This window comes from Lontra canadensis, unplaced genomic scaffold (assembly GCF_010015895.1).
Source record: "Lontra canadensis isolate GAN:19392208 unplaced genomic scaffold, GSC_riverotter_1.0 scaffold3, whole genome shotgun sequence".
NCBI classification, from domain to species: Eukaryota; Metazoa; Chordata; class Mammalia; order Carnivora; family Mustelidae; genus Lontra; species Lontra canadensis.
Window position 1 is genome coordinate 34,851,301 of NW_022630997.1, and position 23,986 is coordinate 34,875,286.

Genomic DNA, 23,986 nt, shown 5'->3' on the forward strand with positions numbered 1-23,986 from the left:
TAAATTCAATTTAAAATTAATTCAATAAATATTCAGTGAGTTCTTATAATAATGCTAAGTGCTGGACTAGAGTTGCAACAATGAGTAAGTTCTCACAGAGCTAATTTTCCAGTAAGGAGACTCATAATAAAAAGTAGACAAATAAACAAGTTAGTAATAAAGGTTATGGAAGAAATAGAAGCTAATATGAATGAGAAGGGAAAGACATATAATAGGATGGCAAAGGAAAGTGTCTGAGGAAGTCTATTTGAACTGAGGGCTTTGTGATGAGGAGGAAGCATGTGCAGATAAATAGCGTAGCTAATACTGGAAGAAGAACCAGAAGCAAAGCAACCCTGAGGTAGACAGAGGGACAAGGAGAAGGCTGATGACAGACACAGTGAGTGGGAATGAGAATGGTAGGAAGTGAAATCAGAGAGCTAGGCAGTACCAGATCATGGAGGACTTGGCACAGTAACATATGGTACCTGTATTTAATTCTAAATCCGTGAGAGAGTTTTACACTGGGGAACGACATGATCTGAATGTCATTTTAAATAAAAGCTTGTATGTAATTTAAATTAAATTTATAATGCAAATTGCCTATGCTAATAACCAATATTTCCTCCCCCAAGTCATCTCATCCTGGTCCTGTTTATTTTAACATCCTTATTAGGATGTTTCTTCCTCTGCCCACAGAAATTCTACCCTCTGCTCAAAGATCCAATCAAAGTTCACTGTGTCCCTGGTTCTGCTAATTGTTCCTCATCCCCATAGTCTCCCGAGGTGTTCTGCCCTCGCCTCTTTCCCTGTGCCTGACACAGACTAAACAGAAATTCGTCTTTATAATGCCCACAGTGTTATTCAAAGAGTGAGCATTTGGTGAATATTTGGAGTAAACTTTGAGCTTGGCCCATTAGCTGGGGCTTCACACAAGATGCCTCCAGGCAAGTTCTGCAGATAGCTACTGCCACTGTAAGCTAATCTGATCATTCCCTGCTGGAAACCTCCGAAGGCTTTCTTTTACAACAAGATAAAATCATACATCTTTCCAAGGGCGGATAGAGTCATCATAATTTGCTCTAACCTAATTAACCAGCCACCTTACCGACCACACTCCCTTTCAGGTGTATTGTGTTTTACCAGTAGCTCGAGACTCCTCACCATCTTGAAAACCGCTGTCCTCATTCACCTCTTAATTACCTGTGTTCTTCCTTGTCCCCTTTACTCACATTTCCTGCTGCCATCCCCCAAATGTTGGACTATGCTTTATTCTTCCACATAAAGACGTCTGCAACTATTCTAAGGAGATGTGGGTGCTCCTTCCTCTGTGCTCTTTCTCCCAGAATTTATGAGAGTATTTTTCTGCAATCCTAGTTCTATGAAATAGGCTTCTCTGGAAAAACATTCACAAAATATTGCCTACTCTAGCCTTCTCTCCAAGACTTCTGGAGTCTTGGAGAGAAGTCTTCCATAAGTCTTGGAGAGAAGGCTAGAGTAGGCAATATTTTGTGAATGTTTTTCCTTACTGAAGGCTTTGTAAAATCATGCATCAGAAGTATAGAACATAGTACTTCCCACATGGATGTGAACTCACACCCTATTTATGTGTGTGAGTATGGAACACATGTTAGCATCCTGCAACTGTTTAGGAATCCAGGGCTTGCCTTTTGTAAAACAAAAAAGACCAAAAACCCCTAATTAAAGTCTTATTTTTTGCACTGAACTGCAATAATTGGTTTACAAGTCTGTTCCCCACACTGAAGTGTGAACTTCTTGAGAATCTGTCTTATCTGTCTCGTTATGCCTCTAGCGTGGCAAGGGTGAGCTCCCAAAGGGGCTCCACACATTCTGACTGAACAGTTGATTGAGGAGAACCAGTATTATCTTTATTTTGCTGCATCTTTAAATATTCTATCCATCATTCTTTTTTTTTTTTTTTAATCTCTCCAATGCAAAACTTCATCTGACTTCTGAAGCATTTGTCATGGAGAACTGAATATAACAGTGCATTTGTTTTTGTTTGTTTTGTCTTGTTTTTAAGATTTTATTTATTTATTAGAGAGAGAGAAAGAGCATGAAGTGGGGGAGAAGAAGAGGGAAGGGAGAAGTAGACTCCTTGCTGATGAGGCAGTATACCCTTAGATTATGACCTGAGCCCAAGGACAAGGCTTAAGCCCCTGAGCCACCCAAGTGCCCTCCATTTTGTTTCCTAACCTCATTGGGAATTACTTTGCAGTGACAATCTGAACACCTTTGTTGCTATTTTTTCTAGCACACTTATGAAGATCTTTGGAACCTACCATGAACTTACGCACATTTTAGATTAATTGGCATATATATGTAATCTACTTTATACTGGTTAAGATCTCACATTCTGTTGAGTCTAATTTGACAATCCAAAAATCTGGTCCTTTCTGTTACATCTTAATTCTCTCTATCCAAGAAAATAGCAGTTACTGTTTATAAAAGTTCAAAAAAAATATTAAGTGTTTAAGTTATGGTTTTATTTATCCCATTAACAAAAAATATTGCTCTAGAAGCAACTGGAAGATCCAGTCATGGCTGATCTTTATCAGCATATCAGTATATATCAGCATAGCACTTCATTAGCTCCAAATTTCCTATCACTAAATTGATAAAATCTATTCTTCATCATATTATAGAAGAAGTTCTCAGAAATTTATCCACCTTTTGCTGTAGTCTACATGAAACTCCTAACTTAGTCATTCAGCGGCTTTATGAAAAATTATAATATTAACCTGACAAAAATGTAGTCGCCCTATGCTAGCTTTCAGTGAAAAGCACTGTATATCTACATTGTTTACAACAAATACTTTTCTCAGTGTCTGTAAATAAAATTTAATCAGCCAATTCTAGAATCTGATCTACAGAAGTATTTACAGAAATATCCACTTTCTGTTTTGTACAAATTATATTACTATATCTGCATATTTTCCAGTATATCTCTTAGTTATAGCCATTCCTCAAAGAAACCACTGCAAGTTTTTATTCTGACCTGAACGTTCTGTCAGATTTTAATTTATTTCACTTACAGTCATGACTGCTGCTCTTTTACTTCTAACCACTGGAGGTACAAATACATGCTAAAGACTAGTATCAGACTAATCATGATATATATTATCAAAATTTATAATACCAAAATATTATCCTAGCATACGTACTGAGGCAAACTTCAGAACAAGCAAACCAAATTGAGACATCTTTTCATTCAAGAAGAAAGAAAGAAAGAAAGAAAACAAAAAAAAAGAGAAAAAAGAAAAATACTTGAAGGGATTCATGATTAGGAGCTGAACTATTAGCACTTGTACTAAGATCTATGTTTAAAAAAAAAAAAATCATCCTGTAAAGAGAGGGAGTGACCCTACTGCTAAAGAGAAAAATAACTTAAGAAATAAGATTGTATAAATGTTTCTTAAGCAGAATCCTGGGGGAAGTCATTGGAGAGATGGCTCTACTCACTATTTCATTTGGCAAATGTCTCCTATCAGAGAAGCTGGATGTGTAATGCCTTTATACCCCGGTGGCATTCAACAGTTTGACCACCTGACTAATGTCACTCAACACAGTCTGTAAGTACCAAGAAACCTTCAAATACAACGAATTTCTGTAGCTTTCCTACGGGAGACTATGACAACCAGCCAAGGTGAACCTTTCTGTGCACCTGGCAGTTATAATTTTGAATGTAAAGTTAATGATGGGCATCTGGTTCAATTTTCATTTTCTCATAGCTTGGATAATGTGGGTCATCACCCAAATTCTTATAACCTCATGGTACTTGGAAAAACATTACCTTCAACCCTTAGGATTAACTTCATAGCCACTTGAAACATTGCCAGGGTGATCACGAAGCCCTTATTGTGGGATGTGCCCAACAGTAAGGCACTGGCAGAATTCAAGAGCTCTAAAAGAAGGTGGATTTAGGTTCAAATCTTGTATTTGACATTTCCTTGCTTTTATATGAGATATTTCAGCTAAACAGACCTCGGTTTTGTCATTTATAACATAAGGATATACAGACTTCCTATCTCATTCATTGTTTTTACTTTTTAAAGTGAAATGAGATGATCTAAATTTTGAGGCCCATGTCAAGTATTAAATAATGTTAACTTATTACTCTAATTTCTCATGTAGTTTAATATGGCAAAGGGCAAAGAAAAAAGTAAACAAACATTCTTGATTGCACTTCCTCTGCAAACAAATATACAGACACATTAATCCATAAGTTACCATTTTGTTTGATTAAAAAAAAACATGATTTACTCAAATGAATGAAAACAGTTTTGTTCTGCATAAGTCAAAAATTTCAGCACAGAGAAAGAGAATCATCACTTCTGTATCTAATGCCAATTCACAAATTTGGGCATATACATGAATTCATTTGACTGACATACCAGCCTTTTAGATTTAAAGGAATACACACCAAGTCACTCATAATAAGCATTACAGTTTTAAGGAAAATATCCCCACTTCATATCATCCAGACAGAATTAGAAACTAGATACTTCTCAGAAGATTATCTACAGTTTTTACCAAAATATCCCCAAACAATTATTTTACACGACAGAATGAAGAGATACTCAATATATTGTAAAGTTTGAAATAATGACCTTATCAATTCTAAAACTATACACATATTTTAGACCATGGAGTTTGAATATAACACATTTCTAAGACTTTCCTTACAGCAAGCTCAGAATATCATTCTTTTTGCTTTTTTTTAACTTCAAAATACAGAGATTATTCTAGAATACTTTTTCAGATTTTAGTTAAGAATCTCCTTTTCCCAAGTTCTATAAACCTTTTGATTAAAAAAATTATGCTAGGGTTTACTCAATCAAAATCTGCATAAATATATCATGTTGTCCTTAAAACAATGTCAAATCACATACAAGACATTTAACTGACAGAGTTCCTGTTATTTTTCCATATGAGAATGAAAAAAATTTGCATGAGAGATCTCCCACACAGTCTTCAGCTCTCCCTGTGGTTTGCTAATATGTTTGCAAGTGGCATTGCACCTGCTTTTATACAAACATCTTTGATGCCTACAGCATCCAATGCATCAGGGCATTGTCAAATAAATACCTGCATAACAAAGAGCTCAAATGGATATAATGAGATATGCTCCCTGATTGAGCACCTGACACTGCAGTGAGATAGTTCTCAGATGAGAAATCCCTCTTCACCGTCAATGCGCCTTCCAAACTTTGGCCAGTCTGACATGCCCTTTGGCCATCTGTTTCCTCTGGACCTTTGGGAAGATTTCTCAATGAGTGTTTGTGCTTACGGTGAAGTGTGTCTACTCCATCTCCTGATCTTTTCACCTGTGTGGAAAACTGTGAACATCTGACCTTAAAAACCTCCATTTTCTCTCATGCATTCATGATGAGTAGGTTAAGTCATTAATTCAAGAAATATTTTTTTGAATACCGACTTAGTATAAACTCTGACTTTACATTTTTTTTTACAAACATAATTTTGTGTTTTCACATACCTTCAAATTCCTGACCTATTTATATCACTTAACTTTATTTTTGTAAACCGATACTGTATTTCAGGGCAGTATTTGTTGTTGGTATGTCCATTGTACTGGTCCCAGAAACATCATTAAGAAAAACTCATGAATATAACTAAGCAAAAGTCCTTTTGAATGCTGACAGTTTTATGGACATTAGGTTTAGCATGACTTATAGGATAATTATTCCTTAAAATTAATAAATCAACTCAGAAAAAGCTTTTTCGTTAAGTGTTTTTACTGAACTTGATACGCTTTCTTTGGTCCTAAAGTAGTGACTCTGGGGAGCTTATGGACCCAGATAGGGAGAGTAAAATAGCAAGTCCTATCCTAATGTGGAAATAATATAGAGCTGGGACAGATTTGGACTATGGCATCACTCAATACAGTTTATCCACTTTGGCTGGTACTCAGTTTACATGTCTTCTACCCCAGGAAGCTGTCTCTGAATTTCCCAAAACACATTTAGATGCTTTTTTAAAATTCTGTTTTTTTTTCCTTCATTGTACCTTGCCTATGTCATCTTGATAGCATTTGTTAATTACCTCAATTATGTGTAGCTTTCTTTTAGTTTCAGAGCCTTTGGGCACTAAAGGATGTGGCTTATATGTCTACATCTTTGTATCTTATACATCTGGCATACAGTAAGTGTGATAAGTGTATGTTGATTAAATAATAGCTGGACTCTTACTGAGTCATATGATTTGGCATTCCTGCTTTAAATAGGAATTTATTAAACTGTATAAAGTACTCAGCTTTTGCGTCTGATCAATAACACAAACTTGGCCACTGGGACTACAAAGACTTGGGGGAAAGAGCTGTGTGTTTCATATCATCATTTTGTGATGTGAGTTCCAACTGAAGGGAAGATGAAATTAACATTGCCCAAAGTAAAAATGATGAAAGTTGAGAAGAAAGCTATTCTAGAACTCATTAAAACAGAACTGACACTGATCATTTTAGGATTCCAACATACCGTTGTGATTAAGTTTATAGAGATTATGCCTACATTTCTGCTTCCCAGCTGTATTTGTGCTACAGAGGTCATATTATTGGGATGTGAGGTAGTAAACTTCGGTGGAAGGAATCTTACTCATATGGACTCTAAAATCACAAGTTATATGAAAACATATGTTCTCAAAGCAACAAACAGAATATTACATACTCAGTTAGAATATGGATAGGGTGAACACTAACAGGAACTAGTAAGGCCAGAGGAAACAGTTCACTCACTAACCTATTCACCATTTCAAACAAGACTTTATTAGTTGTCATTATCTGTACACATGCTACATATTCCTTTCTGACTTCTTGCCCAACCCCTTCTGTACAAGGCAATCTCTACTGCCAGAGTCAAATATTCATACATTGAGAACTCATTCATATAAGGCTTTATAGCTACAATTTGACACCAAGTTTTTTAAGACTCACTATAACCTTAGTCTTGAGATTCATATAGATGAACTACACAATTATCTATTATTTTTCACCGACCAGTAACTGAAGTCTTGTAAATGTTTTAACACAGATTTTTTAAACACATACCTTGGTTCCATAGCAAATTAACTATGTTATTGGAGGTCCTTAGGAAAAGCCCAATAGGATGGTGATGGGTCCATTTTTTTTAACAGTTATAATCAACATCAATACAGTAATTTTTTTGCTTACCTAACCATGGCCATACTACTTGTGAAGTTTGAAGCTAGCCCAGACCCACCTACCAGCTTTTTGGTTCCCTATATATGCAGCCATTCTATTATATAACTTTTTGAATCTCTATTCTCAAAGCCTGCAATCACCACAATCCAGTGGGGACAAATTTCTGTATCCACTAGACCCAGTACCCACTATCCACAAAGTGACTGTTGATGCCCAGACTTCCACGTTGCTAATCCCCACCATCACTGGTAAATGACGGTAGTACAAGCCACATATCCTTCTCACAATTTATACTCTTCTACATGACCCTGCCCATAATTTTCTGTAATTCCTGGCCCATATGACTATAGTCTCCTCCCATGCCAACAACATGCTCAAGTACTCTCATTTATTACATTCAGGTAGCTAGCCTTTTGTCACTTCCTTCCGCATCTACCTTTCATTCCATGATGCTCATTAGAATGTTATCCTGAATTTCATTGCCCTTATGATTTTTCATCTCATCTATTCTACCAAAACCCCAAACCTGCAGGAATTGAGCTGGTTTTTCTGTGATATAATACCCAAATAATAGAACACTAATGAAAAATACCACACAACAGGGAAGATCAATTCTAGTATAAATATTAAATCACTAAGCTCTAATCAACCCTAAAAACTACCAGCAGTACACTATGAACTTGACATCTTCTCTCAGTATATCAGAGGTACCCAGAACTCAACATTTCCAAACCTATTCTAGTAAGACGTTTCCCATAAATCTGTTCTTCTTCCAGTGTTCTTTTTCAGTAAATGAGCCCAACTTTAATTTAAATAGGCGAACTATGAACCTTGCATCATCTTTGGTAATCTCCCATTTCTAATCTTCAAAATTAATTCTCCTCAAATACTTATGTTGACACCATGTCCTAAATTTCTCTCATTTTTCCCATATCTTCCACAATCACACTAGTCTAAGCTAGTAGCACCTTGCCTAAAACCTCAACTGTATACCTACTGGTTTATTACCTTTTATCTGTAAGCTTAGTAGACTGTGTCATTGGACCAGGTTTTTTTGTCCATTTTTACACCTTTTTTATCTCTAACACTTTGTATTTTTTCTTATAGTAAGCACTTGATAATTATTTGCTGAATGAATGGGTGAATAGATAAATGATACAATTAAATTTATAAATATCATCACAATAACCACATTTACATATCAAGTATTAATATCTATGTTATATAAGAGAAAAATCTGAAGTTCGACAAAAGCCAAACAAGCAAAGAATTATTAATTTGGATTTCAAGTTTAGGTCTTCTCAATTTCACTAACTTTAACTCCCAAGATCCCTCCATTTTAGCACCATGATGTATATCAAACCAATGGAATGTTTGTTTTTTTAAAATTTTTTATTTTACTTATGAAATCAACTGAGAAAAGTATGTTCAATTCTTAATGTAATTATCTATGAACATAACAATAATAATAACAATAATAATAGCTCCCGAATATAATAATAATTCTGTGGAAGGCATCCTAGTGCTTTTAAAAATATACTATTCACAGCAACTACTTTCACAAGAAAAAATTTAATTTTGTAAAGGGAAATGTTTATAAGGTTCATACTCCAAACTGATTGATACTAAAATGTATACAAAGCAGGCATCATGCAAAAGGATAAGAAATTAGAGCAGACAATAATAAAGCTAACATTTTTAAGCCATCACTATTATTTTCATTTATTAAGTGTTTGCCTTCTTGTAGACATTGTGCTAAGCAATTTACATGTGCAGTAAAATAAGAACTATTTTACAGATAAGAAAATTGAGAAATAGAGCAAACAAAGCTAGAAGCCAAATCCAACCTTTGTATGATTCCAGAGCTGCACTTAACATCAATTGCCTTCCCGATAAGTAGTTAAGTCTTTCATTTTGAGCCATTACTTAGTGAAAAATCAACAAAAACACTTTTTACTACTAACAGCATCTGATAATGAGACATTTCGATTATAATCAGATGGCGAAGGAGAACACTATACACATTATGAAACTAAGCTTTTTCTAGATATTTAAGGAGCAAATTGTTTAGTCTTACCCATGAATTCAATCCCCAAGTGGTCTGCTACACCAAAGTCAGCATGTGAGGAAGAGAAACAGAAAAAGAGAAAAGATTAGGAAAAAATCCCACATGGAATTCAGTGCTTCTAAGACTGACCTTTCAACCCAAAGAATATGTCTTTATTTTAGCAACCATTTTTTGAGACAGATAATTTATAGATTACCCACATTAGGGGTGCTCTGAACACTGACTCATATTCCCCAATGGCCTGGAGCTATAGATGAAATAATATTGCATCAATTTCTAAGTAAGCTAAGTAAAAATTTGGCAAAACGGAAAAGAAAAAAAAAAAAAAAAACAGGAAAGAAAAAAAAAAAAAAGTTCCCACAAGGAATATCTGGTACTAAAGTTATTTTCAGAACTCATGATATTTTGTATATTTATATTTATATATTTATGTATTTGTATTTATATATATATATTATATTTATATGTATTTACTTGTTCAATATAAATTAATCTGGACCTCTATGTTAATCATACGCCAGTAAAGACCTTCCGCATGAAACCTTAACCAGGCCCTCTTCACTTTCACAAAAATGAAATGATACTGGATTTTTTTCCCCTCTTTATTTGTTAGATGATAAACTTATGGTTCAGTGAGACTGAAGTCTTACACTGTCTCCTATGAAGCAGATCCAGGGCACAAATCCAGTCTGTCTGACCCATCAGTCTTAGGATGGTTAAGCTTGGCAGCACTTCCTATCAAAAATGCATGACAGATATATCCACGTCTGTTTCCCGTGCATGTGGACAGCTGACCATTTTGACCCACTAATGCTAATGCCTGTCTGTGGTCCCAGTGATAAACTGGGCCTGGCTATACTCAGGCATTCAATCACAGAGGTTTATTTAAATGTTGCTTTCTTAGGGCACCTGGGTGGCTCACTTGGTTAAGCGGCTGCCTTTGGCTCAGGTCAGGATCCCAGGATCCTGGGATTGAGCCCCACATCAGGCTCCTTGCTCAGCAGGGAGTTTGCTTCTCCCTCTCCCTCTCTTCTTCCTCTCTCTCTCTCTAGTGCTCATTCTTGCTCTCTCTCAAGTAAATAAATAAAATCTTTTAAAAATGGTGCTTTCTTTAAATCATTCGGTTATTCACTCCTTCACTTTTAACCTCACTGTATTATTTAATGATGGTTTTTATTGCAGTAATATAGTTCTTAAATGAGAATACATGAAAAACAAGTATTGCTACAATTGTATTTGTTTCTAAGACTAATTACTGGGCTTCCTTTTTTGAGTTTTCTATTTAGCAAAGAAGCTTTTCTTTTTAGAAAATATGCATTTAGTTATCTTGACTATTTTAATATCTTTCCTATTTGTAAATAATTCATTTTTTACTTTTATAGTGGCAAAGTATATACAACATGAAACTTGTCATTTTAACCATTTTAAATACACAATTTAGTGGCATTAATTACGTTCATAATCCTGTACAACCATCACCACTGTATTTCCAAAATTTTCCCATCACTCCGAAGATAAACTGTACCCACAAAGCAATAATTTCTCATTTCCTTCTCCCCCAACCCCCAGTAACCTCCAATCTACTTTCTGTACTTATAAATTTGCCCACAAGTAGTTCATTTATAAGGTAAAATAATCGAGACATGTCTTTTATAGAAAAAAAGATGGTAACTTTTTTTTTTAAGTTGATGCATTAGTTTCTCTCCATGGCATTTTTTGATTACTCACTATATACTGTGATAGATACCAAGCACACTTTCATGAACAGACAGAATTTTTGTTCTCCAGTGATTCAGAAATCAGAGGGACCCCATAGACACAAAGAGCTGTTAATTCTTTGTAATGGTGCTATCATGGAAGACCAGGATGGGTGCATTAGCAGGAGAGGCCAATGACCCATAAGCTTGCTCTTGGAAGAAACAATATGCCATGTGAAAGAACAGGATTGTAGAAAAGTTGCAAGACCATGTTTGGTTCTTGTGTGAATAAGCAGCTTCCTGATGGTATGCACTTGGGGCCCTGGAGGGAAAGCAGAGCTGCGTACGGTATTTACACACAGGGATTTCAGTGAGATTACCCTTCATGAAACTGAAGGGAAGAAAAAATAAGATTTGGAGTAAAAAACAAAACAAAACAAAACAAACAACAACAACAACAAAAATCTTTTGCAAACAATCAGAAAAGATGTGCAGGAAAGAAGTCAGGAGAAGAAAGTATATAGAAATATGGGAACAGAACATGATGTCCATGGTACAAGTGGGCAGTTAGAAAGCCATTAGCCCCTCAGCCTGGTTGAACAAGAATTCTCTAGGGGAGCTGAGATGACTCAGAAGTGGCTGTTTGTCTGTGGTTTGTTTTGCCAGCAAATAGAACCAACAGTCACTCTTCATTCTTTCCCACAGCCTTGCCTGCTTCACTTACAGATGTGATGGGGAATCTGGAGAATCAGGCTTTGTGAGTCTGGAGACTACAACAAGAAGTGAGTGGCATGCTTGGTAAATTGGAGAGCAATCTGAAGTTCTTATGCCACAATTAGTTCAGGACCAGTAGAAGAGACAAACCAGAATTTGAAATTTATCTAAACACTGAAAGGTAAAGAGAATTCTTCTTCTTTTTTTTTTTTTTAATTTATTTATTTATTTGACACACACAGAGAGAGAACACAAGCAGGGAGAGCAGCAGGCAGAGGGAGAGGGAGAAACAGGCTCACCGCTGAGCAGGGAGCCCGATGCGGGACTTGGTCTCAGGACCCTGAGATCATGACCTGGGCCAAAGACAGATGCTTAACCGACTGAGCCACCCAGGCACCAGAAAAGCAAACAGAATTCTTAAGGAAAGGATATCGGTCTTCTCGTAGCATAGCAGAAGAGTTACATCTAATTATTAGAGTTGTAATTCCCAGAAATACTATCAAGCAAGGTGGCATTTATATTCTTGAATTTTTTTAAAGACAATATTTTTTAATCTTTATAATGAAATTCATGAAAACTGACACGACTGAAACATATAAATAAAAAGATTGTTTAAAATCTCTCTGTTTGTGTACACACACACACAACAGACACATACTTCCATCATTTTAGTAAAGTGCTAAAAACCATGATCATTACTACAGGTCTAAAGCAACCGATAGGCTTTGTTTTATACAAAAGGATCAATGGAAATCCATGAAGAACGGGACAGAAGAGCAATTAATTTTGTCTACTGAGTCATATACAGAACATAAAGCATAATATTTCTCATAACCTTTCACCAGTTCTTTGTGTTTTTGTTTGTTTGTTTTGTTTTGTTTTAAGAAAGGAGAAAAGGGGAGGTGAGGGAGGGCAGGAGGGAGAGGGAGAGAGCATGGCCATGGAGCCTGACATGGGGCTTGATCTCAGGACCCTGAGATCATGACCTGAGCTGAAATCAAGAGTGGGATGCTTAACTGACTGAGCCACCCAGGTGCCCTTCACTGGCTATTTCTTAAAGCAAAAAGCTTTCCTGGGGATATTCAGGCCTGCATGAAATCATCAAGAGGGATATGATGAGAATTAATTAATTTTTCATTTATTCATTCAGTCAACAAAGTTACATGCCAAGAATTACACAGATATTGGAGTGGAATAGGAGGGACTTAGCTTAAGCAAAAACAGTTTGATTTCCCCTATGGTACTAGAATGTGCAATTTCTATCTTTTTAACAGCTTAACTTTATTCTGTTCTTCCCTCCCTTCGCCTGTGTCACCCATCCCTCCAGCTCCCTCCCCTCTGGCAAGCACCAAGTTTGTTTTCTGTATTTATGAGTTAGTTTCTGTTTGTTCAATTGTTTCATTTTGTATAAATTCCGCATATAAGTGAAATCATACAGTATTTGTCTGTCTCTGTCTTATTTCATGTAGCATAATGCCCTCTCGGTCCATCCGTGTTGTTGCAAATGACAATATCTCATTCATTTTTTTATGGCTGAGTGATATTAACTTTTTATGGCTGTGTTTGATTAACTCTTTTTTTTTAAAGATATTATTTATTTATTTGACAGAGAGAGATCACAAGTAGGCAGAGAGGCAGGCAGAGAGAGAGAGAGGGAAGCAGGCCCCCTGCTGAGCAGAGAGCCCCATGCGGGACTCGATTCCAGGACTCTGGAATCATGACCTGAGCCAAAAGCAGAGGCTTAACCCACTGAGCCACCCAGGCACCCCTTGATTAACTCTTATATGTAAAAATTTGTGGTTCTTCTGGGATATTCACCCGTTTTGACACTATCATAGTGGCTAACATTTACTGAGCATTTACTATTGCCAGGAACTGCTTTAAATATCGCCTTGCAGACCCTGACCGACTGTCAGTATCCTCGTGTTACACATGAGGAACAGAGGCATGGAGATGGGCCCCAACTCCCCTGCACTGCATTGTTTTAAGTGGAGGAGATGGAATTCAAACTTAGCAGCTTGACTCTCTGCCACCACTTACATATATATATACCCAGGGTTTGCATTTGCCCTCCCTGTGAAGAAAAAGCAATTTTTTACAAAGCTAGCAGGTAATAAAATGTTCAGGGAGGAGTTATTGAATCCACTTAAAAGAACAAATTATTTTCATGTATCCTCAGGCACTGGAGAAACAAGGCTTATTTACTCGCTTACCCTCGTTGATTGATCAAGTGCCAAATACAAGGTAGGTGGTCCAAAGAACCAAACCGGCAACTCATTAATATTTCTTCACTGGTTACTAGGGAGATCTGGTCTAACTGAAGTGATTTGCTTAAACATACAGCAAGGTTATATAAAAAGTTGAGTCTGAATATGTGCCAAACATTGAACCAAACAATCTCATAATTGGTAACAGATTTAACAAATGACAGAGCCCTGCTGCAGATCCAGTATATCCTTTCTTTTTAAAGATTTATTTATTTGAGAGAGAGAGAGAGAGGGAGCATGTGTGTGGGGGGAGGGCAGAAGGAGAGGGAGAGAGAATCCCAACCAGACTCCCCGCTGAGCACAGAACCCAGCACAGGGCTCTGTCTCATGACCCTGAGATCATGACCTAAGCCAAAATCAAAAGTGGGACACTCACCTGCCTGAGGCACACAGGCGCCTCCTAGAGCTGAAATACTGAGATTTGAGGGTAAGGCCGGTAACATGAGGGACAAACTTTATATTTGTAAAAGTCAAAAACTCCTGGAAATTCAAGGCCCACGTTTCCAAAGTGTCCCTGGTTCCCTGTGCATGAGCAGTTTTACGTCTTTTTTTTTTTGTACGTGGATGGACAGATGGAGGCTACCAACAATGTCCTCAGGGTGGACAGGGTGAGGAAGAGAAAACAATCCTTAACTTGCTTCCAATCCCAGGGCGAGATGAGACAAGATGCTACCCAACTTGCAATAAGTGATAAGACACTCACTGCAGTGCAGCCCTGGGACAGTTGCACATGAATGTAGGTTTCAGTGTCACGTCTGTGTTACAAGTGCACTGAACAAGGCAATTCTATCACAGCACAATCCCATTTGTGATGCTTTAAAACCCTGTCCCATGAGATGTGGAAAAACGGGCCACATGAAAATACTGTTCTGGCTTTTTAAAAAGTTAGAATACTGGCTTAAAGTGCAACAGGTTTCTGTACTGCAGGGATGTCTAACGGCCTTCACATGTGTGCTGAAACTCTCCTGGCGGTGGTTCAGCAGGCAGTAGTTCCCACCTGGATGTAAACAACCACTGGGTCATGAAGCCCCCTGTGGAATTAATGACTATGGCACCTACCCTGGGAAATAGATGCCATGTGAGTGTCCAGGAGAACAGCCACCCGACTATAAACCACGCCAGCTGCAAATGTTTTTTCTTGAGAGCAGAACTGAAACCTGTCACTGCATAGAGTCCGCCCCCAGATCCTTGTCAAATGACTTTTCACTGGTGACACATTAGGAAGAGGTAGTCCATCTCAGCTGAGAAGACTAAATTGGATTTGTGAAGATGGTAAGCTGGGTCTTGAATATCTGCTGACCCCTAACACCTGGCTTATCATTTTCTAGTAGTTTCTAGAATTGCTGTAAAGAGACATAATTGCCTCACGCTTCAACAGTGAATGTATTCTGCTTGCTCCTAGATAAGATCGTGGATATGGTGAAGAGATGCGGTATGTCGAGACATCGGTATGCATGTTCCAGTTTATTATGGCAAGATAGACAAAGTAGGAAAGGCCGGGATAGACTTGAAGGTTTCTGGTTAGGACAACAGGGGGGCTGAGGGGAGACCAGATGGTGGTTGCTGAGGGGGGCTTCAGCCTGGAAGCAACACTTGGGATCTACAGAATATAGATATATTTCAAAAAGAGTCAGGGGCCAAAGGATAGGGGATTAGGGTTCACCACAGGCTACCAGAGCATATAACTGTGACATTAGGGGGAAATGACACTTGGCAGTCACTAAGAGAATGCATAACTGGAGGGAGAGTAGCAGCCTGACCTGAATCTTTCAGGCCTGAGTTCCTACAGTGGGGAGGGAGGAGAGCAGGCAAGGATGTGAGCACAGGACTGGTGGGTGAGGCAGGACAGTCCCTCTCTAGGTACTGTTGTCGTAAAAGGATAGGGATATTCTTATAGTATCCTTTTTTCCAGCTACTTAATGCAACTTGGGAGGTGGATTGCAGGTCAGATTCCAAACTCTATGCTCCCTTTGCTTAAGTATGCTACCTTGTTAAATACGTGTGTTTTTATCAGCACTATATATTTGATTTTAAAATTTACCCGTGTTCAAAAATAGAGTTTAGAAAGCAAAACACCATATGAATAAGAAATTAACACCTCTCTTACTACCTCCTTAAAGTACATCCTGTTAATTTTTTGTGCTTTTTCTAGTCTTTCTTCTGTGCATGCAAAATAAAGTTAAGGCCAATTTTACACAAAATCACCATGCGTTCTGTGCCTGGATCAGAGGACATCCCGTGGCCATTTTAGCTCCATAATCCCAATGCTCCTCTCCCCTCCATCGTATCAGAATTGACAGTTTTTTCTACTGTTGAGAGAAAACCCTGACATTATTACTGTGGCCAGCCTCACACCAGACAGGTCATCAATCATGGAGAAGCAAAACCACTTTTTCACAAAAGTACACAGCCCTGTTCTCCTTTCCATGGGCCTGTTATAAACATGGTCTCTTGATTTTTCTTCTCGAAAGCTCTAGTGCTGATTCCTGTTAAACAGAGACACCTTTATTTCATAGCTTCTACTCATCCTCTAAATAGCAAATCCCCTTTGTAGCAAAGACAACCAGGGAGACGGGGCCACAGGTTGATGCCGTGCAAACTCAAGGTGAGCATTCTGCTTCGTAGGGTGAAATATTAAAACTGGATTACAGCAGGGGGTCATGAGGGACCATCTGCCTCGGCTGCTCCTCAGATATGAATCTTGCCTTAGTAGCCCGTGGAATTTTCTAGAGATAACACTTGGAGGTTTGGACTTAAATCTGATTCCATGTTCACAATTACTGATGGGAGAACTGGATGAGAATCAGAATGGCATATTTGAATGTCATTCAAAAAAGGAACCGCTTTTTTGATTATATAATTAATGACAGTAAATTTGCACAGCTCAATGCACTATGGGCTCCAGTTCCTGGACTCACAGTAATTCCCCCAGCATCTTCTCGTAGTTTATTGGCTTTCTCAACTCCTCTTATCTTCTCACTGTGTACTTCGACACACATTATTTCACATAATTTAAAAATGAGTCTGTAAGGTAGTGCTACTGAGCCCCATTGAACAGCTAAAGAAAAATAAACTTCTGTGAAAACCTAAAGGTCATGTTTATAGGTTCCTAGATTCTTAGGGTGGAAAAGTATCTAAAATCCCAGGGTGAAGGGTGGTTGCTTCTTTTCCTCGCTGAGTTATCACGGCAGCCTCTCAGAGTCTGACATTTTATAGATGCTCAATAAATATTTATTGACTGAAATGCTATGTGGGTCAGCCCCTTTGCTCACTGCTTATGCTATTTGTATACCTTCAGAACACACCCGACCTGTTTTCTGTCACTTTGGTTTTTGAGGATTCCAAGGAACATGACATCTCTGGTGGCAATTTTTTCAATACCGAAGAGACAATACCTACAAATCTTTCTAGAAAATTTTCCCAAATCAAAGGATATTTAGTTAATGTTCGCATGGGTCTATAGATCTGAACTCCAAAAATGCACAGGGCACGTACATCTTTGTCACACGATTTCTGAATGTAACTTAGGATTCACTTGAATCATTTATCAGGAAAAAATGTGTGGTAGCTGAGAAAGTGCAATTTACAACAAGCTGTGTAAGCCATGCCTCTTTCCAGAGTTCTGATACCAACCTCAAGGGTTAGGAGTCAGTAATAGACTGCAATTCTACTTTTCTCTAAGGTAAATGTTTCGGAGTAAGGCCCAAAATAGCACGTATGTTGGAAGCTTATTCTATAATAGAGTGAACTATAAAGTAAAACAATAATGGTATCTCTCAGGCTGTATTTGCCTCCTGAGTCTTCCAGATTTTCTGGGCATTTCCAACACACACACAGACACGGACACACACACATGCATACATTCTATATTTGGAGTTACCTCTCAGCAAATCATGAATCAACTGCAGGGAAGGGAAAAAAAAAAAAACAGGTAAAGTTTTTTCCCTCTATTTTACCATCTCAGTCGATGGAGGTCTTCACACAGGTGGCTATTCATTTAAGAAGTTCTTATTTTATTGTCTCTTAAAAAAAAAAAAGAAGAAGCAATCTGATAGCCACTAAACTTACAGAGAAAAGCCTCCACGAGAGGCTTTGCAAGAAAAGCCTTGGGGAGGCTTTTCTCCATAGCCATGCGTGACGATCGTGTTCTGCACTCCTGTGCTCACCCCCTGCCGCCTCTTTTTCCATACACAAACTAAGCTCCACCTAGGGAATGAATGAAAGTGTTTGAACACAACATGTAGCAGGTGTTTGGAAGAGGTGCTATCTTTTGCTCATTTTTTTTTTAATTTTATTTATTTATTTGACAGAGAGAGATCACAAGCAGGCAGAGAGGCAGGCAGAGAGAGAGGAGGAAGCAGGCTCCCCACTGAGCAGAGAGCCCAACGCGGGGCTCGATCCCAGGACCCCGAGATCACGACCCGAGCCAAAGGCAGAGGCTCAACCCACTGAGCCACCCAGGCGCCCCTGCTCATTTTTTTTTAGACTCAGCTCAGACAATACCTCCAGTGGTGTCCTTTCCAGGAATGCTTTGCTCTTTCAATCCCATCTTGTGGTCATTTGTCCAGCAATCTCACCTTCTGGACCCTCTCTAGCAAGTACTAACTGCTCAAAGCATTTTTGTTGACTAAATACAGAAATGAATGGATAATGAGCATCTGAGTAAACCAATCTGTTTGTTTGTTGAAATGCATTTATTCATGGTGCCTAATGTTTGCTATTGTGCTTCTAAAATGATACATAAAACCAGGCAACTGGGAAGAAAATGTGGCAACCCTATGCTTTCTATTGTTAATTATGTGTCCTTGCTTCCTTCTGACAAAATAACACATTGCAATATTGGGGAACATCTTAATTTAATATTTAATTCTGTAAGTTTTTGTTGTTTTTTTTTTTTTAATAAAAAGCAATGGTGTGGGAATAGTTTCGTAGCTTACCATCCTTATGCTGGATATTTCTGTTACCAAATTTAAAAGCCACATCAATTTATGCTTATAAACCACTGAACACCTGGGAATACTTGATAATGAGCACAAAAGATGACACACTTGGGCTCACTAATGGATTAATTTATTACTTTTGCAGACTTAAAATGTAGCAATAGGATGAAACTTTTTTCCTAAATGCATAATCAGCTGAGAGTGTTATTTGTCTCATTTAAATGAAAAGAACAATTCTTCTTTTGCTACCTGCTTCCCAAATCCATTAAGTAGTTAATAATATGAGGACTAATGTAAGCTGCCTTTATTTAATAGAAATAAAGAAATAGAAAATAAACTGGCAGAGACTTCACGAAATAATGGCTTCCCCCAGAGTAGCTGGATTATTCTTAGTAAAAAAATCAAGGGAAGCGCCTTTATTAAAATAATGGAAGAAACTATTATCTAATTTTGCCTATAATTAGCTGGGACCTCAGTCGAATCCACGTACTTTGAAGTTCTCCCCCTTGTCATCCCACTCCCTTCTTCCAGAGACTGGATAACCATATACATATCCTAGATATTTAACAGAAATAATCATTCTGCTTGGTGTCCTGTTATTAGTGAGATTACTTTCTCAAAATGGTGTGCGGATGTCAGAAGCTGAGTATGGATGAATCTAGAAAATTTTAATTTTACATCACTTAGACATTAACAAGGCTAATGAACAGAATCTACAACATCATTCCTCTAAACGACCATCTACAAATGACATACTTGAGAGTCTGTATGACACCCTCCTGGCGCATCCAGATAACATCCTTCCTAGAGATAGTATTTTAGAGTGGAGGAAACTAAGATTTAGAGATGTGGATGAATCCGCTCAACATGGGAAGCATCTCATTTCATTAATTCATGCTGCTGTCACCCGCAGAAAACTTTCCACCTTGCCTTGCAGGCCATGTACACCCAACATCAGTGATCCAACCCCAGCCGGCTTCTCCAGCCCTCCCTTCACACTCTCCACCCAGTTCCAACGCCTCACCTCGCATGCGCCCTCTGGCGAATTCTGGAAAGCACGTCTTTTCCCATATAATGTCTCTAAATAGAGAAAGTCTTTCACAGAATTTCTTAAATGTATGTGCTCTTAAGCGTCATCATACTTTAATTATTGGAGTTCTTTGTTTACTTGCCCAGCTTCCCCCAAATGATGGTATATGACTTAATAAAGAGATGATGCTTAATTTCTTTTTATATTATAGATTCTGGGATCTTCCTGGCACAGAGAGAACATTTGATTAAATAAAGAAAAACTCTACAACTGCATGGATTTTTGAAGTTTTACTCAGTGTGATTTCTATGACTGGTAGTTCTTTTTTTTTTAATTTGTGTTTTTTTTTTAAGATTTTATTTATTTTTATTTATTTGACAGAGAGAGAGAGATCACAATTAGGCAGAGAGGCAGGCAGAGAGAGGTGGGGGGAGGGGAAGCAGACCCCCCGCTGAGCAGAGAGCCTGATGCAGGGCTAGATCCCAGGACTCTGATATCAGGGCCCGAGCCTAAGGCAGAGTCTTAACCCACTGAGCCACCCAGGGGCCCCCTGGTAGTTCTATCCTATATCCCATCCTTTATTGCTTCAGGGAGAAAAGGTCTTGGCAATAAAAAAGAAAAAAAAAAAGTTTTTGCATTGCAAATTCTTGGGTCTGGAAGGAACTGAAATATAATATGTTAGATTTGATAGTACAGACAGAGTCAGACTCCACTCACAGATTAGTATGTAAAAGATTTTCTAGGAAGGGGAGAGATGGAGGAAAGCCCAAAGGCCTGGGAGGTGACCTTCAGAAAGAAACTTGTACACTGCTTCAGCAAACCATGCACTTCTAATATCCACTGTTGGATTTAGAGGAAGTGAAACAGATTCCCCAAACAGGACTGCCTTGAGCTTCCTAAGTACAGCTCCCCGGAGGCACCAAGACCGAAGAGAAGCCCATGCCTACTGCTCTCCCAAAGTCAGCTTCACACTGAAGGATGGAATGCCTACAAGTTCCGGATAGATGGCCTTAGATATGCCAGGAAGGAAGAGTTATGCAGACCAATTTATTCCCTACACACCTGATGGGCACCATCACTGAAAGCTTGACATCAATGAGCTGTGAAATTTGGGAAGACTATAGGATGCAGCAATGACCTCTCCAGACTGAAAACATGATAGTAATTAGGACATCTCAGCAGGTGTTAACATAGACAGGCAAGGGCATAGTGGATTCGCCCAAGCCACAGCCTCTGCCCTTCTCCAACCACACCAATGCCTGGGCCCTGCATAAGTCACGCCTCTTTCCAGAGCTCTGATACCAACCTCAAGGGTTAGGAGTCAGTAATAGACTGTGATTCTACTTTTCTCTAATTCCATGGAACTTAAAATAGAAAATGAGGAAAGTGAAATTAATATAGCTTAAATTTTGTGAAGGCTTAATCTAAGCAGAGAATCCTAAACACACTTAACATGTCTTAATTCATTTAAAACCTACAGCAATTTTATGAAAACCTACAGCTGTTTTATCCCCACATCAGAGGTGAAACTGAGGCACGTAGAGGTTAATAAGATTCCTTAACTGGTGACCAGCAATGCTGGGATTCAAACCCAGTTTTCAAGTATTCACTGTTCAAACCCACTAGACAAATGGCCTTTTATAAACACCGGCTCCATGTTTTGTAGACAGAAATTTGTTACTTTACAAGTTTAAGAAGCTGACTGATTAACATGTTATATTACAAAATTAGATGCAATTACTCTGAACTCAATATTACCATGTTGTCCATAAATTTTACTCCACTTAAAAAAACTTTTTTTAAATTGGCATTTCTTGCCCTTGAAAAAAATTGGAATATAAAACACAGCAATTTGTATGGTAACTAAACAAAATATTTAAGCAGCTAGGTGCAAAGGAATTTTCAGCAAATGTAGTGGGATTTCCAGCTGTTAGGCACTTATTATTGAAATGTTCTTCCATGAGAATTTGATGTTATTAAACCAAACAATTTTACTTAGCATCAAATCAGCCTGAATTTTGTTTTAATAATTTTCCTTTTTTTTAATGTTAATAGATGTAGGGTGAATCCTAGATAAAAGGTTGAAAGTCATAGGAGATTTAAATAATGACATTTTCCCCCTTGTTCAAACTGAGCCCTCTCTAGGGGAAATGAAATTCGTTTGCTTATTGTAGGGACAAAAGTGTGACAATGGCTCACTAGGGTGCACAAATGTCACTCAAAGATATGGGTAAGAGGAATGAATTATGTGATGGCTGTTGACCCCATCACTCTGGAAGGTTACATAACTGCAACAAGCCAAATTCTCTTCTACACCAACTTCATCTTTTCCTCCCAGCACTAACATTCAGTTGCCTCCTTCTTAAAGTCTTCAGTGGAGACTTTTTGAAGCATCCTCCATAGATGGGCATAGATGATCCTCCTCCCTTATTTCCCCCATGTTCCTTTTTGACTATCGTTCTTCCCTCTTCTTTACCTCCTTGCAGCTCTTCTAACCCAGAAGCATTCTTCTTCCTTAGGGCCATGGATTGACTGCTTCTTCTGTCTTAATACCCTTCCTCCAGATTATCAACACGATTCAATCTCTCACTGCCTTTCAATTCTAATGGCATATTAGCAGACTTCATATTATATAAAACAGCACTTCTTATCTCCCTCACTTACTTTTCTTTACCCCTTGTAATTTATTAACATAGGAAGTATTATCATATCTCTTTGGTAATTTTCTATTTCCCTCCCTGCTCCAGACTAGAATGTAAAGTTTCAGGAGGAGAGGCTTCCCCTGCATGTTAGTTTTCTCGGGCTACCATAAAAAAGTATCAGAAACCGGGTGACTTAAACAACAGGAAGTTACTGTCTCGCGGTTTTCAACAAATGAGAATCTGTTCCATGCCTTCCTGTTAACTTCTTGTGGCTAGCTGGCAATCTCTGGGCTTCCTTGGATGCATCACCCTCATTGCTGCCTTTGTCTTTACATGGTATTCTCTGTGTGTGTGTGTTTGTGTCCAAATCTCCTTTTTTATAAGGACTTTTTGGTCATATTGGATTAGTGCCCACCTGAAGGACCTTATTTTAACTTGATTACCTCTGTAAAGACAAACTTCAAATAAGTTCATATCTTGAGATACTGGGGTTGGGACTTTAATGTATGAATCTTGGGGACACAACTCAACCAACTGCAACCCTATATATACAATTCTTCTTATAATTATTTATTGCCTTATCTTAATATGGTATGTGCAGATATATGTACACACACTCATCATCATCATCTTGCCATTATTCTTATAATCTTCAATTCCTGCTGGTTGGTCTCACTTTTTTCTTTTCTTTTTTTTTAATTTTATTTATTTCAGAGAGAGAGATCACAAGTAGGCAGAGAGGCAGGCAAGAGAGAGGGAGAATCAGGCTCCCTGCTGAGCAGAGAGCCCGGTGAGGGGCTCGATTCCAGGACCCTGAGATCATGACCTGAGCCGAAGGCAGAGGCTTAACGCACTGAGCCACGCGGGCGCTCCTGGTCTCACTTTTTGCAAGGAGGCAAGCTACCTTTGAATTTTTAGCAGTTCTTCATGAATTAACATTAAACAGCCTTCCTCTTCTCATTTGACTTGATATTGAAGAATAATCACTGTTTAGGAATCCTTCAAAATGAACTTTATTTGTTCCATACAAATGCATTTTTATAGATCTTTGGAAGGCAACAGCATCATCTTACTGTCATTCCCCAAATTTCAGAATGCGGATATTAAATATCTTTGATGCACTGAGGGCTGTATTCTCTTCTCTTTCAGGTATGCTCCAAGGCTCTTTCCTTCTGAATCTTCTGACAAGTTTATCTGCTGTGTGTGTGTGTGTGTGTGTGTGTGTGTGTGTGTTTCTTCTGTTGTAACCATAATCCATTGGTTAGATTAAGTCTCATTAACATTCTGCTCAATCCAGGGTGCTTGTTCAGATATCGGTGAGTTCCACCACATAACTAAAAAGGTGATTTTCAATTCCCTAAGTTGTTCCGAATCCATAATCCCACCCAGGACACAAGATAAAAATGGTAGGAGAAGATTCATTTCTCTGGGGGTAATGATGAAGGACAGAA

General features: G+C 38.2%; 1 protein-coding gene across 11 annotated transcripts in view; it reads right to left on the minus strand.

Annotated features, from left to right (window-relative positions):
* The window catches only part of NRG3 (neuregulin 3), a 1,047,703-nt gene that overhangs the window by 113,656 nt on the left and 910,061 nt on the right, over window positions 1-23,986 (minus strand). For 7 of the 11 annotated variants that reach the window (XM_032838677.1, XM_032838642.1, XM_032838667.1 and 4 more), the window contains exon 4: window positions 9,255-9,281. The exons of 1 other annotated variant lie outside the window; for it this stretch is intronic. In XM_032838677.1, the coding sequence (XP_032694568.1) occupies window positions 9,255-9,281 (27 nt within the window). The remainder of the gene's footprint in view (window positions 1-9,254; window positions 9,282-23,986) is intronic. 3 more of the 11 variants (XM_032838696.1, XM_032838687.1, XM_032838622.1) reach the window with 1 other exon arrangement.